At 52.2% G+C, this 13,618-nt stretch overlaps 8 protein-coding genes across 8 annotated transcripts; 4 read left to right on the forward strand and 4 right to left on the reverse strand.

The window, feature by feature from the left end:
- Positions 1-93: 93 nt before the first annotated feature.
- ASPBRDRAFT_48616 (thioesterase family protein) lies at positions 94-1,463 on the forward strand. The gene has a single exon (XM_067626125.1). It carries the CDS (start codon positions 546-548, stop codon positions 1,401-1,403), a length of 858 nt encoding a protein of 285 aa, XP_067473918.1. The 5' UTR covers positions 94-545; the 3' UTR covers positions 1,404-1,463.
- Positions 1,408-2,514, reverse strand: ASPBRDRAFT_48618 (PaaI family thioesterase). The gene has a single exon (XM_067626126.1). It carries the CDS (start codon positions 2,327-2,329, stop codon positions 1,595-1,597), a length of 735 nt encoding a protein of 244 aa, XP_067473919.1. The 5' UTR covers positions 2,330-2,514; the 3' UTR covers positions 1,408-1,594.
- Positions 2,515-4,303: 1,789 nt separating this feature from the next.
- ASPBRDRAFT_59473 (uncharacterized protein) lies at positions 4,304-5,013 on the forward strand (the record flags this gene model as incomplete). Its single annotated transcript, XM_067628063.1, has 3 exons — positions 4,304-4,409; positions 4,468-4,574; positions 4,606-5,013. 3 exons carry the CDS (start codon positions 4,304-4,306, stop codon positions 5,011-5,013), a joined length of 621 nt encoding a protein of 206 aa, XP_067473920.1.
- Positions 5,014-5,315: 302 nt separating this feature from the next.
- Positions 5,316-7,215, forward strand: ASPBRDRAFT_48622 (PCI domain protein). Its single transcript, XM_067626127.1, has 2 exons — positions 5,316-5,882; positions 5,973-7,215. Exons 1-2 carry the CDS (start codon positions 5,633-5,635, stop codon positions 7,139-7,141), a joined length of 1,419 nt encoding a protein of 472 aa, XP_067473921.1. The 5' UTR covers positions 5,316-5,632; the 3' UTR covers positions 7,142-7,215.
- A 355-nt stretch (positions 7,216-7,570) lies between these two features.
- ura6 (uridylate kinase ura6) lies at positions 7,571-8,610 on the reverse strand. Its single transcript, XM_067623465.1, has 2 exons — positions 8,529-8,610; positions 7,571-8,416 (listed from the first exon to the last, which is right to left on the reverse strand). The coding sequence occupies exon 2, from the start codon at positions 8,365-8,367 to the stop codon at positions 7,726-7,728; it is 642 nt and encodes a 213-aa protein (XP_067473922.1). The 5' UTR covers positions 8,368-8,416; positions 8,529-8,610; the 3' UTR covers positions 7,571-7,725.
- ASPBRDRAFT_137297 (uncharacterized protein) lies at positions 8,571-9,013 on the reverse strand (the record flags this gene model as incomplete). Its single annotated transcript, XM_067618877.1, has 2 exons — positions 8,571-8,919; positions 8,967-9,013. The coding sequence occupies 2 exons, from the start codon at positions 9,011-9,013 to the stop codon at positions 8,571-8,573; spliced, it is 396 nt and encodes a 131-aa protein (XP_067473923.1).
- Positions 9,014-9,440: 427 nt separating this feature from the next.
- On the forward strand, positions 9,441-10,760 carry ASPBRDRAFT_78977 (uncharacterized protein; the record flags this gene model as incomplete). The annotated part of the gene is made up of 2 exons (XM_067629433.1): positions 9,441-9,593; positions 9,640-10,760. 2 exons carry the CDS (start codon positions 9,441-9,443, stop codon positions 10,693-10,695), a joined length of 1,209 nt encoding a protein of 402 aa, XP_067473924.1. The 3' UTR covers positions 10,696-10,760.
- Positions 10,761-11,265: 505 nt separating this feature from the next.
- Positions 11,266-13,296, reverse strand: ASPBRDRAFT_137391 (uncharacterized protein; the record flags this gene model as incomplete). The annotated part of the gene is made up of 3 exons (XM_067618889.1): positions 11,266-12,867; positions 12,990-13,154; positions 13,207-13,296. The coding sequence occupies 3 exons, from the start codon at positions 13,294-13,296 to the stop codon at positions 11,266-11,268; spliced, it is 1,857 nt and encodes a 618-aa protein (XP_067473925.1).
- Between the last annotated feature and the right edge of the window lie 322 nt (positions 13,297-13,618).

Consider the following 13,618-nt stretch of genomic DNA (forward strand, 5'->3'; position numbering starts at 1 on the left):
TTGCCCGCTTCGGACTTGGTCTCCCTCGGTATCCATTCTTGTTTTAGATAGAACAGAGAGATAGACAAGTAAACTAGACTTTCTTTTCCCTTCTTTATCTCTTAACTCTTGGTCTCTTTCCTTTTTCTTTTCATGGGTAGTATATACCGACCAAAGACTCTCTCTACATCTACAAATAACCGCCACTTTCTTTGAAAATATACTACTACCGCACTGACCGACAAATGTCTTCCCCTCATCCACCAGCCCACGGCTCGGCCTTCGAGTCCGCTATCAAAGTGACCCCCCTCAGCTCGCATCGCTACTCTGCCCATCTTCGCGAAGAATGGTGCATTGGATCAGGTAGGATTAAGACACCCTGTCTCTCCCTTCCTCTCCACACACACACTCTCTCTCTCCAGTTATAATATATATCACATACTCATAATGTAAATATAGTCCCCCACGGTGGCTACACCACCTCCGTTCTCTACCGCCTCGCCCTGGTGCACTTCGCGCACACCCACCCAACCCTCTACAAGGATAGCCCCGCGACCCCAATCTCCATGCAACTATCCTTCCTCCGGCGCACAGCGACAGGTCCCGCCGTGCTGAAAGTCCAGGATACGAAGTTAGGAAGGCGGACAAGTACGCTGCATGTGACGCTGTTGCAGAGGCCGGATAACGGCAAACGGAAGCAATCACAGTCATCCTCTACTACAGAAGGGAAAGACAAGGGTGAAGATGAAGATGAAGACGAGGACCTAGAAGTCAAAGTAGCAGGTTACATTACCGTGAGTCCTGCGGACGCCGAAGTGGGACTGAGTGCTACGACTGGGTGGAAGGTGAGCAGTCCTGCGCCGGCGGCTGGATCAAAGGGAGATGGGTCGGTGGATTTGGCGACGTTAGCGAAGACGGGTCGTGATGGCGCGTGGGGGAAGCTCGAACCGCAACATTTGAAGTTTCGGAAAGCGACGGGGCAGACGGAGTTTTATGTGCCTGTTGAGCTTAGTGAGGGGCAGAGGAAGGAGAGGAAGATGAATGCGGAGCAGTGGGTGAGGTTCCGGCCTGGGGGGGATGTGAATGCGCGGTGGACCAACGAGGCGCTGGTGTATTTGACGGATATGTTCCCTACGGCGCTGAATGGGTTTGATGAGGCGGCGGCGGAGGCGTCCGGGGGTGGTGGTGCGAAGGGGTTGTTTTGGTTTCCCACGGTCACGTTGAATATTGATCTGAAGCAGAGGTTGCCGGAGGAAGGGGTGGAGTGGTTGTATAGTCGGGTGTATACGAAGATGTTGCGAGACGGGCGCACGGATTTGGATGTGACGGTTTTAGATGAAAGGGGGGATGTGGTGGCGTTGAGTACGCAGGTGGGTTTGGTGCTGAGTGCCAGTCGCAATATCGGCTCTCGTGCGAAGTTGTAGATGCCTTTTCTTTTCCCTGCTCATCGTCCTCGACCCTGTTCTTTTCTCTCTCTTTTTTTTTTGGTCTCTCTCTGTCTCCGAACGACTGACTCTTATCTACCGGTCGTTGCAATATGTACATATAGTATATATATATACACGAGTAGTAGAATCTAGATCTATAGAACACACAGAAGAACGAAGGAAATGGCTTAGAGCGACGGCCCCGTCTGCATCCAGAAAGCCATTGCATCCGTGGTAAGACGCATCGGTTCTCCCTCCGTCCTGGGGGAGGTAACTGCGCAGCCCTCCGTATCCTGCGGCTGGAAGGCCTGCGCGCGCACCCAGAACTTGCGACCCACACGGGCGAGAACCTTAGTCCGAACGACCAGATACCCCGGCGCAGCAACAGGACTCTTGTAGCGGATGTCCAATTGAGCAGTATAGAGCATCCCGCGCGGCGTAGGTGGGACATGCGGGCCATCCGGCTGCTCATCCTCTACCAGCTTCGGGCCCGTCTCCGGCGCATACAGTGCCACAGCATAGGACATGGCCTCGTCGAGAGACGTAGCAAGGACGCCGCCATGAACGGTGGACGGATGGCCGGAAACACCGGGGGCCGCAATATCGAGGATGAGGATCAGATCGGGGTCTTCAATTGGAGTTGGAGAGCCGGTGGGAGCGGGCCAGGTAGGCGGGGTGTTGGGGAGGAGGGAGAGAAGGTGCGGACGTCGACGGAGCGTCAGGACGTGAGGGATGGTGCGGGAGGTGGCTAGGGTGTTGGCGAAGTAGCCATCCTCGCCGGAGGAGGGTTTGGGAATGCGCGAGTAGGTGCGGATGGGGAGGTAGTCTGGGTGGTGAAGGAGAGATCGGAGGGATGGAGAGGAGGCATTGAGGAAGGGGGATAAGGAGGCGGGGTGGGGAGTGTCGAGGATTGAAGAGGACATAGTTAGAGTCGGTACTCCGTAGTTTGTGATCAATTTGAGATTAGGATAGGAGGTGGTGGAAATAGTGGTGCTTGTGAGGTGTCAAATTGAGATGGATGATATGATGTTTCAGAGTATGTATGTATGTACGGAGTATGGGTGGTGGAGATGGAGAGAGGAATGAGGGGAAGGAAGCAATAGTCGAGAAGATCAGCCGAGGGATAACTCGGCGGGAATCACATTGTTGCAGCTGTTTTGGCAGCTTTTCCCGCCAGGTACAATACATACCGTCAATTTACCCAGTTTGGTTTGGTTCCTGGTAAGGAACAACGTCTGTCTCGGACGGTATCGAACCGGGTTACTAGGATACCGGAAGGACCTTGCCGGATTGAGGAATGACTGTTTTGATATCATGTGCCCAGCCTTAGATCCGGCAAGCAAAGCGGAGTAAATCCCCAATCATTCAGGATCGCTCGCTTCTTTTCCATACAGTAACCAACTATCTTGACTCCTAACTACTTCATATTTGGCTAAACAATATCTCCTTCGCCACGCCCAATTATTTGCTTGTAGTTGTCTGATGATAACTATTAATATCATCCCATCATCTATTCCCCTGACACACCGAACGAAACTGACTAGACTGTATCCGCTAATTCTTCTGCTTGCTTGCTTGCTTCCCTGCTGCCGAATTGACTGGCTGGTTAAACATTTGGAAACCACCTGAAGCCCGGGCTACGTATGCCATGGACGCCCGTCGCGACTAACGCTCGACTAGTTTTTAGGCTCCAGCTCTGCAGCCACTCATCTGTTGCGCCGGTCACTTTAGCTCACGGCGCTACCGGGGATGAATCGATAACAAAGAGGAGAAATCAGTCTCCCTCACACCGAATATCCCGGATCAACCAGCCGCCAGCATTCTCTCATGCCATTCCACTCGGATAAAGAAAAAAAAAAAATAGAAAATAAAAAAAGAAGAAGAGGGGAAAATGAGAACAGTCAAGAAAAAAAAAATGGAGAATTGTTGCACATTCCAGGCAGCGACAAAAGGGTAGAAAATTCTTCAATTCTCCAGTTTCCTACTTTTCTTTTCTACTGGTGATTCTGTTGTGGTGAGTACTACTATGTCTTGGACTCTTGGGAGAGGAGTTTGTCTCTCTCCCAGGTGGACCAATTGAAATCAGACAGGGCATCTGCAAGTCTGCGACCTCCTCGAGGGTTAATTAGCATCCCTCGCGTAGGGCAACAAACAAATCGCCGGCCAAAACATGAGTCCGTCGCTGCACCAAAACAGGGAACGGGAAATTGGCGCCAGAAATGAGGGGGAAGGTCTGAGAAACAAAAGAGAGATAATCATCACCTCTTCTTTTTCTTTTTGCAAATTGAAACACACGGCGTATGGATGTTATTAGTTTTAGTATTATGTACTATTGTTTCTTAATATTATGATCATATTATTATTATCATCATCAGGACTCCTGCCCTGCACCTCCTCCTGCAGACTGACCCAGTAAGTAAGTAGTACTTAGTCCAGCTAGCAGTATCTATCTAGTTCCGTTAGCTATACTACTTGCTAGTTAAAACGCATCCAATCGCTTTCCTCCACTGGGTTCATTCACGCCCCGGAAGAAAGAATCTTCTGCTCAAATAAAAATCAAATCAAATAAATAAACAGCCGGAATTCCTGTCTTGTTTTTTTTGGCTGCCCCTTCCCGTTTTGTCCTCTTATCGCCGGCTTTCTTCTTTCTTCTCTCCGTCGCTTCCTCCTCTTCTTCTCTTCTCTTCTCCTCTCATTCTTCTACTTCTTCTACTTTCTCCTCCTTGTCTCCCTCCCTTCCTTCTTCTCTTCCATTCCATCCATCCATCCATCCATTGATTGTCTGCCTCTAGTATCTCATTGCCAGACTATTCAATCCCAATTCATCTCATACTTCATCCAACAATCTATCTTACTTGCTGCATATTCCAATTCAGCTCTACCGACAGCGACTCACCATGCTTCCTCTCGTCTTGATGTCTCTGGCTGTCGCAGCTACTGCGTCCAGCAACTACACTCTTCCCAGCAACTTCAACATCAGCGCCATCAGCTTGTCGGAGCGAAGTAAGACCCTGCCGGTGGATGAATAGGCTACCCGCAATTACTGACCACTGGCCTTTAGACTCCTGGTGTACTGCTGAGCGCAACTCTTGCCCGGAAACCTGCGGGGGTGTTGCTACGAGCAACTCGTGTGATTCTGTAGGTGGCACCAGCACTCTCGGCGCTTTTGTACCCTTGCACCCGCTAACCGGTTCGGCAGAGCACCCTGGACTTCTCTTGCGTCTGCTCCAATGGCTCCACCGCCGACGTCGCGGAGTACACTCAGACCATCCCCTTCTTTGTCTGCGAGGCCACCTATGCTCAGTGCATTGAGGAGTCGTCCACTCTCGATGAGCAGGAACAGTGCCAGGAGACGCGCGACAATGATTGTGGCACGTTGAATGCGTCGGCCACAACCACTACCTCCTCGACCACCACGTCGGCCACCTCTCTGACCACGTCTACCAGCTCCTCCAGCAGCTCTGGTAGCAGTGGATCGACCGCGACTACCACCAGCAGCAGCAGCTCGTCTTCGACCACTAGCAATGCCGCGGTGCGTCTGGCGCAGGAGCACGCCACGGGCCTGTTGGCGACCGTGCTGTTTGTGGGTCTGCGCCTGATTCTGTAAATGATCAGTATTGGCCGTTGAAAAGGAAAAAAAAAAAAAGGAAAGACACGGGAGTGTTGTTATTGCTGGATGTAATAATCACATTGGAGTCGCAATTGGTCGAGTTGTAATGGGAGGCGTGAAGATGTTGTAATGATGAGCCGGGGAAAGAAGGAGGATTCCAGTTGCAGTTGCATGTTCTACGACTTGATGGTTCTTTTGCTTATTTTATTCTCGTACGATTCCCCCAAGCGCGCCTGGGAGTTATTCTTGTAATAATTGCAGATTGAGTATTGAGCAGATTAGGATGGAAATGAAATGAGAAAAAAAAAAAGTGATTGTTATTGAAGATATCTGGAGTTCAACTGAATGGATGAACAAGCAGTACGCATTAAAATGTCGAGACGATCTCCCGATGCAGCGGCGCCAAGAGTTTTTCCCACACTGAATTTTCTCCACCGCCCAAATCCCTTCCACAGAGTCAAGTCTCTCGCAACACCAGTCGATTCAATCCATCTCCAAAGCCTCTTCTCGCTTCTTTCCCCTTTCCCTTTCCCTTCTCTTCCCTTTGATTTCTTTCCCTCCCTTTTCCCGCCTCACCCTTTCTCATAACCCACCCTCCCCTCCGCCCATCCCCATCATGCCCGCCCCCTCCACCACCCTCCTCATCGAGGGTTCTTTCACCGAGCTCGCCGATGAGTTCGCCCAGTACATCGACGCCCTGCGCAAGTCCGAGGCCTCCAACAGCCTTCAGTCCGAGATTTCCCCGCTGCTGCAGCCCCTTCGTGAGCAGGAACAGTCCGACGCAGAGCCCGACCGCAAGCAGCGCGATGAGGTCCTCAAGAAGTTGGTCTCCGCGGCCGCTGTCCTGAACGCTGCCCCCGAGAAGGGTACGTGATTATTGATAGAAGACACCCCTCCATACACCCGAGACGGTATGATCCAGAGAGACTGACAGATGGACAATCCAAATCATACAGAGATCATCTCCGCCTACAACCTTCTCGTCCACCTCGTCCACCAGGCCTCCGACCCGGATATGTTCCTGTCCCGCATCTGCACCTACCTCGCCAAACCCATCTCGTCCTCCCCTCAGTTCGGCCCCTCCTTGGCCATCTCGATCCTGTCCACCATCTTCAACACTCTTGCTCCCTCCGACTCCAGCCGCTACCACGTTCTCCTGGCTACCGTCGCCGTCATCCGCCAGTCCAGCTCGTCCATTGCTTTTGACGCCCTCAAGTCCCAGCTGGCCACCCAGCTGCCTACCTGGCTCGCCGCCTGGGAGCTGGACGCCGACGAGGCCCAGCGCCTGCACCTCGCCATTGCTGATGCCGCCCAGGCCTCCGGTGACCCCGAGTTGGCTCAAACCCACATCGTCCAGGCCCTGCAGACCATCCCTGCCGCCAATGCCAGCGCCCCCGAGGCCCGCGATCTGGCCGTCCGCGCCCTGACCTCTGCTCTCACCCACCCGGCTGTCTTCGACTTCACCCCGCTGACTGCCTCTGACGCCGTCCAGGCCCTCCGGTCCAGCGACAGCACCCTCTTTGAGCTGCTTGAGATCTTCACCGCCGACACCCTCGATGCCTACGAGGCCTTTGTCTCCGCTACCCCTCTGGCCAGCATCTCCGGCGGCGTGCTGGCTGAGGCCGGTGAGGCCCTGCAGAACAAGATGCGCCTGCTCACCCTGGCCTCCCTGGCCGCTTCCACCCCGTCCCGCTCCCTCCCCTACGCCACGATCGCCACGGCCCTGCGCGTGGAGCCCACCGACGTTGAGAAGTGGGTTATTGACACCATCCGCGCGGGCCTGGTCGAGGGTAAGCTGTCGCAGCTGCGCTCCGAGTTCCTGGTCCACCGGGCCACCTACCGTGTCTTTGGCGAGAAGCAGTGGGCCGAGGTGCAGGGTCGCCTGATGGTCTGGCGTCGCAGCCTGGAGAACGTGCTGGGTGTTGTTCGCAGCGAGCGGGAGCGGTTTGTTCGCGAGGGGCTGCAGGCGGCCCAGGCTGCCGAGGAGGCTGCCCAGGGCAAGGGTAACGACAAGAAGGGTGGTGATCGTCGCCGTCACAACAATAACAACAACCAGCAGCAGCAACAGCAGCAGCAAGCACCTTCGGCGCCCGCCGCTGCCCCGGAGGCTGTTGCCGTGGAGTAAAGGAGTGACTGAATGGTTGAAATGATTGATTGATACACAGAGAAGCATACACATTGGGATGAATGAATAAAAAAGTTTTCTGTGTGTTGTTGTGAGTTGTTGGGCTTGGAAGGTGTTCTTTCTATGTTAATGTTCTGCTGTGTCTACCCTTTTTCCTTTTATCCCCTTTTCCCTTTATTACCATCTTACGGGTTCAATTTCCTTTTCCATTTTTTTTCTCTTTTATTTATCATGGTAGCTATTGGATTCTAGACAGGTTTATATCCACGTTTCACTATGAGAAGGTGGGGGGAAAGCCTGACTGACAATGATACGAGTTATGCCGAGTGTGTAACTGAGGTTTTTATATGTATATGTATATTCCATCATGAAGTGCTAGTACTTTATATATAGACCATTTGAGATGTTGCAAGGAGGGCACCTTACTCATGTGTATCTACATGTAGGATCCTGACCTAACTGTGCTCATCAATGGGGCTCTCACATACTATATCTACTATCTATCCATCTATGTACCACCCAACCATACACATGACAATAATATTTTCCAACCCAAAAAAAAAAAAAAAAGAAAACAAAGCGCCTTACAAAGGATTAATGCCCTTGGTCTTGAATCCCTCGCGGATACGCTCATACACCTCATCAACCGACCCCGTCGCCGTCACCGAAACCACCTTATTTTGCTCCTCAAACGCCTTGACCACAGGCATACTAGTCTCCACGAACGTACGGAACCTCTTACGGATACTCTCCGCATTATCATCATCCCGACCGGACGTCTCCCCGCGCTTCAACAACCTCGTCTCCATCACCTCCTCGGGACAATCCAAGAACAGGGTCATCTCCGACGGACACACGGTATCCTCGAAGAACACAGCCTGGTCGAGCTTGCGCGGGAACCCATCAATGAGGAAGCGGGGCTTGGGGCCACCCTCTTGCTGTTGTTTCTTGCCGGTGGCCAGGGCATCGGCCATGGCGTTGGACAGCAATGCGACGGTGATTTCCATGGGCACGATCTTGCCCTCGCGAATGTAGGTCTTAATGAGGTCGCCGTATTGGCTACCTTCGCGGACTTGTTCGGCGCGCAGGAGGTCGCCGGCACTGAGGTGCGTGAAGCCATAGTCGCGGACAAGGTTGCTGGATTGTGTGCCTTTGCCGCTGCCGGGGCCACCGAGGATGAAGACGACGGTGATGTCGGCGGGGGAGAAGCGGGGTTGGGTAGTCATTTTTGGTGGTGGTGGTGATGTGGTTGGTTGGTGTTGTTTGGATCAGATTCTGGGGAGGAGGGGGATGAGTTGGTTAGTTTCTTTTTGTGTGTAGGTTGGTGTAGGGGGAGGTTGTTATCGTTGGAGGGGAGAAGAGTGGGGGGAGAGAGAGAGGGACGTACAGTTGGAACCAGGCTTGGGTTTGTGCACGCCGGTGCGGGATTTCACAAGTAAGACGTAGGAACCGGTGCCCAAGGCGAAGAGGGCAACGAAGGGAAGGACTTTGAAGTTGGAACGGCTGTATTGGGTGGGGTTGGTGGAGGATTGAGAGGAAGAAGAAGAAGAAGAGGAAGAAGAGGAAGAGGAGGAGAGGGAAGAAGACGACGAATAGGGGCGATGGAGAGACAGTCGGAGATGTCGGTGGGGGGCCACCACGGGCTGGCCTGCGCGGATGGGCGGGAGTGTAGCTCCTCGCAGGAATTGAAAAGACATTGGAGGGAGACCCGGAGGACTGGGATTGAGGATAAAGTATCAGGGAGATTTGAAGGGGAATTGAGGGTTACACGGTTTGAGCTATATAGCTGTAGCCTTCGCAAAGATGTAATGCTGAAGAGGACAACCAGATGAAGAAGAGGAAAGAAAAGCAGGAAAAGAAGTTGAGGTTCATCTCGCACTCGCTGCTTTGGGACTAGCGCGGATGGCCTGATCTATACAGTTGAAGATGTGTTACTTGGTATAGCTTCATCTTCGTTTTTCTCTCTCTCTCTCTCTCTCACACTCTATTCCTCATTCACTTACTCTACGTGGACTTCCTTTGATACTTTAGATCCCTGTGCTGTCCAAAGCAATAGAGGATTTGGGGACGATAGGTCACTACGTTCACATCTCGAAAGCTCTTGTCAACATTCATCACTTCAATACACACCTACAGCATCTCATCAAGTGAACCATTTCTCGCTGTCACCACCTGTCTCACATCATACTTGCACCCTCACGACCTATATTCCTTTGTCTGTTGACTATCTCATTCATCCCAACAATCTCGGCATCTCATAGCTACTTCCCTGCTCCGTGCAGGCTCCCTCCCCAGCAAGATGTTCCATCCTCACCCACCTGTTCCAAGAAACCATCGTGCGTATGCAAGAGCACCTAGAGCACCTAGAGGTCACTTACAAGCAGCTCTGAATGCACAGCCTCTTGTATGCTCTCAACCTTCCTCGCGAGGCCAACAGCACCATCCAACAAACGTGAGTGATCTCCCCCAACGTTCAATGCACACTCTGACACACCCAGTCCCGTGGAAGACAGACACGCTCATATAGAGGACAGAGGGGTCATCCTAGAGGACAAGTGCATACAGCTCATTCTCAGCCATCACAAGGAGCGTCAACCATGAGCGGAGTTCCCGGCCGTAGTCGTTCCAACTACAGAGGAGGCAGATGCAGACAGAACTTTCCTATTAATCCTCGAATTCCCAACCCTAAAGAGCAGACAAAAATGTCCACAGCTCCATATTTCATTCTCCCACGTCAATCTCTGAGTTCAGCTGAAGAGAAGGCAGCACCGCGGATAACCTCTGCATTTCAGCGATTCCCACCCGAGATCAGGAGCCATATTTATGGATACATATTTGAGCCTCGCCGTGTCGAGCTTATACGCAGACGGGAGAAAGATACGACTAAACGCTCAAATAGAGTGTATTACCGCCTGTATCACAATCAGATTCGATCGCGCCATCCTATCACGCAGCAAATCCAGGAACCCCCTCCTAAAGGTCAACTTCCTGTGCCTATCGGATTGGTTTTCACGTGCCGCAGTATTTACTGCGAAACCCTTTGGTGGCTGTACTCAACTACCCAATTTGTCTTCACCTCGACAAAGACTATGAACCGATTCTTCAAGACTGTCCCCTCTGAAGTACATCCCGCCATACGACACGTCGAGATTAACCAGGAAATGCACAGTGAACCCAGTCTAACTGAGCATCGTATCCACAAGGTCCGAAGTGACTGGGCTTTTACAATGGCATGCGAAAATCTAGTCAAATGCTGTTCAGGATTGCGAGTCCTGTACATTTACTTCCGCATCCGTGACTGGCCCATGAACCTTGAGATCGGCGAGGCATGGTCATTGCCCATGATGGCCTTTGCGGAGTACAAAGGTGGCTTGGATTTCGTCAGTATCAATCTCAACATGCCGAAATTTGGGCTACCGAAGTTGAAAAACATGGCCAAAACCCTGGAGAAGCGATTCATGAAGCCTAAAGCGTTCCAGATCAGGGAAGATGAGATAATTGCTAGGGAATTGAGCTCTACTCTCAATAAGAAACTGGTATATGTGGATAACTGATGCCTCGCTTTCGTGCATATCCCTGGTTACTTTGACTGAGAAAATCGATACCATTCTCTGATGTTCGTTGGGTGGGGTTTGAGCGTTGATATTATCTCTTCTCTTTAACTCATTCCTTATTCTTTGAGGGTACCTGGGGCCATTCCAATTTGTTTCTACGATACGTCACTTTACTCGATACCCTAGCAGAATCAAGTGGGAGACATCATTCTGTTGATATGAATCAAACGTACTGGCTGTCTATTTATGCAAGTCCAATTAAATGTAGTCAATATGTACGTCAGTCGTCAAGCGGGGGGAATATACGGTACAAAAATGGTGGGTGTCTAGACATGCATGAACGCCCGCGATATGCAAAAACAACAATGATCCTTCTTCCTTCCTTTTCTTTTTCCCTTCCTCAATGCCCTTCGTTTCTTCTGATGCAACCCAGGCGAGCAGTGCCACCCCAAGCCTTGCTCGCACTCATATTATCTTCTATTCACAACGTGCTCGCTCGTCTTTGCCTATATATATATATATATATATATATATATTTTCTTTTCTTTCTTTCGCTTTTTTTTGATCTTTTTACTCCCGGGATCTATCAACCTCCGTCAGGGACTGGCCCTCTTCAGACGGAACTTCGTGGTATGCCTGCATACGACGACGACGAAGGAACCAATAAACGCCCGCCAGGAGCCCGCCCACGGAGCAGATGACCAGAACAGAGATCAACAAGCCACCGATTCCGTGAATGACCTCGTATGCCTTGTCCACGGCGATGGCGGCTTGCTTAGCCTCAGCATCGGGGTCCTCCTCTTCTACATCTTCCTCCTCAGCCTGCTTGTGGCCGTACAGGATGGTCGGGTCATCGGAGGTAGGCTTGGTGTCACCCTGGAAGCCAGCCAGACGCCAGTTCTGTGGGGTCTCGGTGCGGTGGATGGGGGAGGTGCCGAGGACGTTGCCGTCCTTGTCGACGGCTTCGACGGAGATCCAGTCGAGGTAGCCGTCCGCAATGTACATGGTCTCGAAGTCGAACTTGGTTGTATTGCCGATTAAGACGGGGATGCCGTGGCGGTCGGCTTGCGCGTAGAAGTTCCAGCTGGCGATATCGGTGGCACCGTTCCAGCTGACGTGGAAGATCGTCGCCAGGTCGGTCTCATCGGTACCGTAGACGGAGGCAACCACGTCTGGGGGAGTGCTGGGGCGGCCGACGAAGGGGAACTTGTACGAGCGGTAGGTCGAGAAGCGGGTGGACGCGAAGCGGGCTTGCATCAGGACCTTGCCGTCGGGAGAGTGCTCACTCTGCATGCCGTGTTCACTCCAACCCACGAAGACGTTTCCGTTCGGCAGGGTCTGGACGCTACCGCGAAGCCGGGTCAGGCCGTTGTCTGGGCGGTTGTAGTGCTTGAGCAGACGCGCTGTCATGGGGGTCGTTGTGGTGTCGACCTGCACGAACATCGCGGCAGATGTCTCTTCCTCGTTTTCGGCCTCGTCGGAGGCATTGTTCAGGAAGGAAACGATGGCGTGGGTGGCGTTGGACTCCACGAAACGCGCGTGGTGTTGCTTGGAGAAGGTGAAGTCCTGAACGAAGTCGGAGTACTTCCCACCAAGGCGCCATTTAATCTGGCCATCCTCGCCGGAGATCAGGTAGAGGGTGCTCGTGAATCGCGCAGACAAGAGGTAATCTCCTGTCGAACTCTTGTCAATGGAGTTCACATGGACATAATCCCAGCCGGGTTCGGAAGACGGCGGCGAGCGAGAATCGACTTTTACGGACTCGTGGATGGGGATGTAGCCGAGAGAACTCCATTCGTAAAGGACCTCGCCAGTAGCGGTGTCCAACTCGACGAAGCCGCCAGCGACAATCCAGCCATACTCGTTGGGACGACCGAGGTCTCCCAAGTCGACGTACTCGTTGCGGTAAGCGCAAGCCAAAGCAGTCTTTCCGCCAGGAAGGACGTTAAATTCGTGCATGTTGAATGCTGAGAGATCGTTGGTCACCGGCACAACACTCTCGACCTCATAGCTCTGGTCGAGAACGTATCCATATCCTTTGTCCCTACCACCGTCCTGATAGCCATGCTGGAGAATGAAGGAAAGATGAGATTTGTCATCGATGTTGTTGACAGCTTTGAAATCGAAGATGTTGCGGTTGTCGAACATGCAAGATCCGGCCCAAACAAGAGTCTACGTATGGCCTGTTAGTAAGCTACTTACACCTTTCGGGGTTCTCGCTCATTTTTGAGAGGCATCCCTTTCCTCATGAAAGGGGGAAATGAATATCTGGGATGAGGAATGAGGAAACGTACGCCATCTGCATCATAGATGTAGGGTCCAACTTGGCAAGGCTTCCATTGCTTCGTGGGAGCTTCTGGGTCAATCACGCCATATGGCGCAACGAACCAGTAGCCTGGGCTAACCGATTCGCGATCGTAGTATGCAACATTAAACTTCAACGCTCTCACTTCCGGAAGCTGGCTGATTGTCAGCAAGAAGATCATTTATATACGCGGGAAATTCTCCTACCGTCACAAAGGACATCAAATCATCGTCCGCCTCTGCCTCCGCGACAATCCCACGAAAAGAAAGAAACAACAGAACCCAGAAGAATAACATTTTATTTTGGAAGGAGTGGCTAGGAGAGGAACGGTTCCTCTCCCAAGAGAAAAAAAAATTGTGACGATTAGCTAGGGAAAAGGGCAACGACTAGCGGGAATGAAGGAAGGAGGACAGCGGGAGACGACCGGGTCATTAAGACAGACGGTCGCTGTCTGTCAAGCAGCCAGGTGGACGTCGGTCGAGGGTATCTATCCGAAAGATCTCCTCCCTGGCGCGCAGGGAACAGTCAAGTATGGAGGTGCCCCTGCAAAGCACAACCCCCATCCATGACACCGTCGAAACGGAATCCCATGAGCCAGCACAAATCGGCAGAGGCTAA

Source organism: Aspergillus brasiliensis, assembly GCF_001889945.1.
Source record: "Aspergillus brasiliensis CBS 101740 unplaced genomic scaffold ASPBRscaffold_19, whole genome shotgun sequence".
In the NCBI taxonomy this organism is placed as follows: Eukaryota; Fungi; Ascomycota; class Eurotiomycetes; order Eurotiales; family Aspergillaceae; genus Aspergillus; species Aspergillus brasiliensis.

Coding starts and splice junctions, on each gene's coding strand:
- ASPBRDRAFT_48616 (XM_067626125.1), top strand. CDS start 546: ATGCAACTATCCTTCCTCCGGCGCACAGCGACAGGTCCCGCCGTGCTG.
- ASPBRDRAFT_48618 (XM_067626126.1), bottom strand. CDS start 2,329: ATGTCCTCTTCAATCCTCGACACTCCCCACCCCGCCTCCTTATCCCCC.
- ASPBRDRAFT_48622 (XM_067626127.1), top strand. CDS start 5,633: ATGCCCGCCCCCTCCACCACCCTCCTCATCGAGGGTTCTTTCACCGAG. Junction 5,883..5,972: donor GAACGCTGCCCCCGAGAAGG/GTACGTGATTAT, acceptor CAAATCATACAG/AGATCATCTCCGCCTACAAC.
- ura6 (XM_067623465.1), bottom strand. CDS start 8,367: ATGACTACCCAACCCCGCTTCTCCCCCGCCGACATCACCGTCGTCTTC.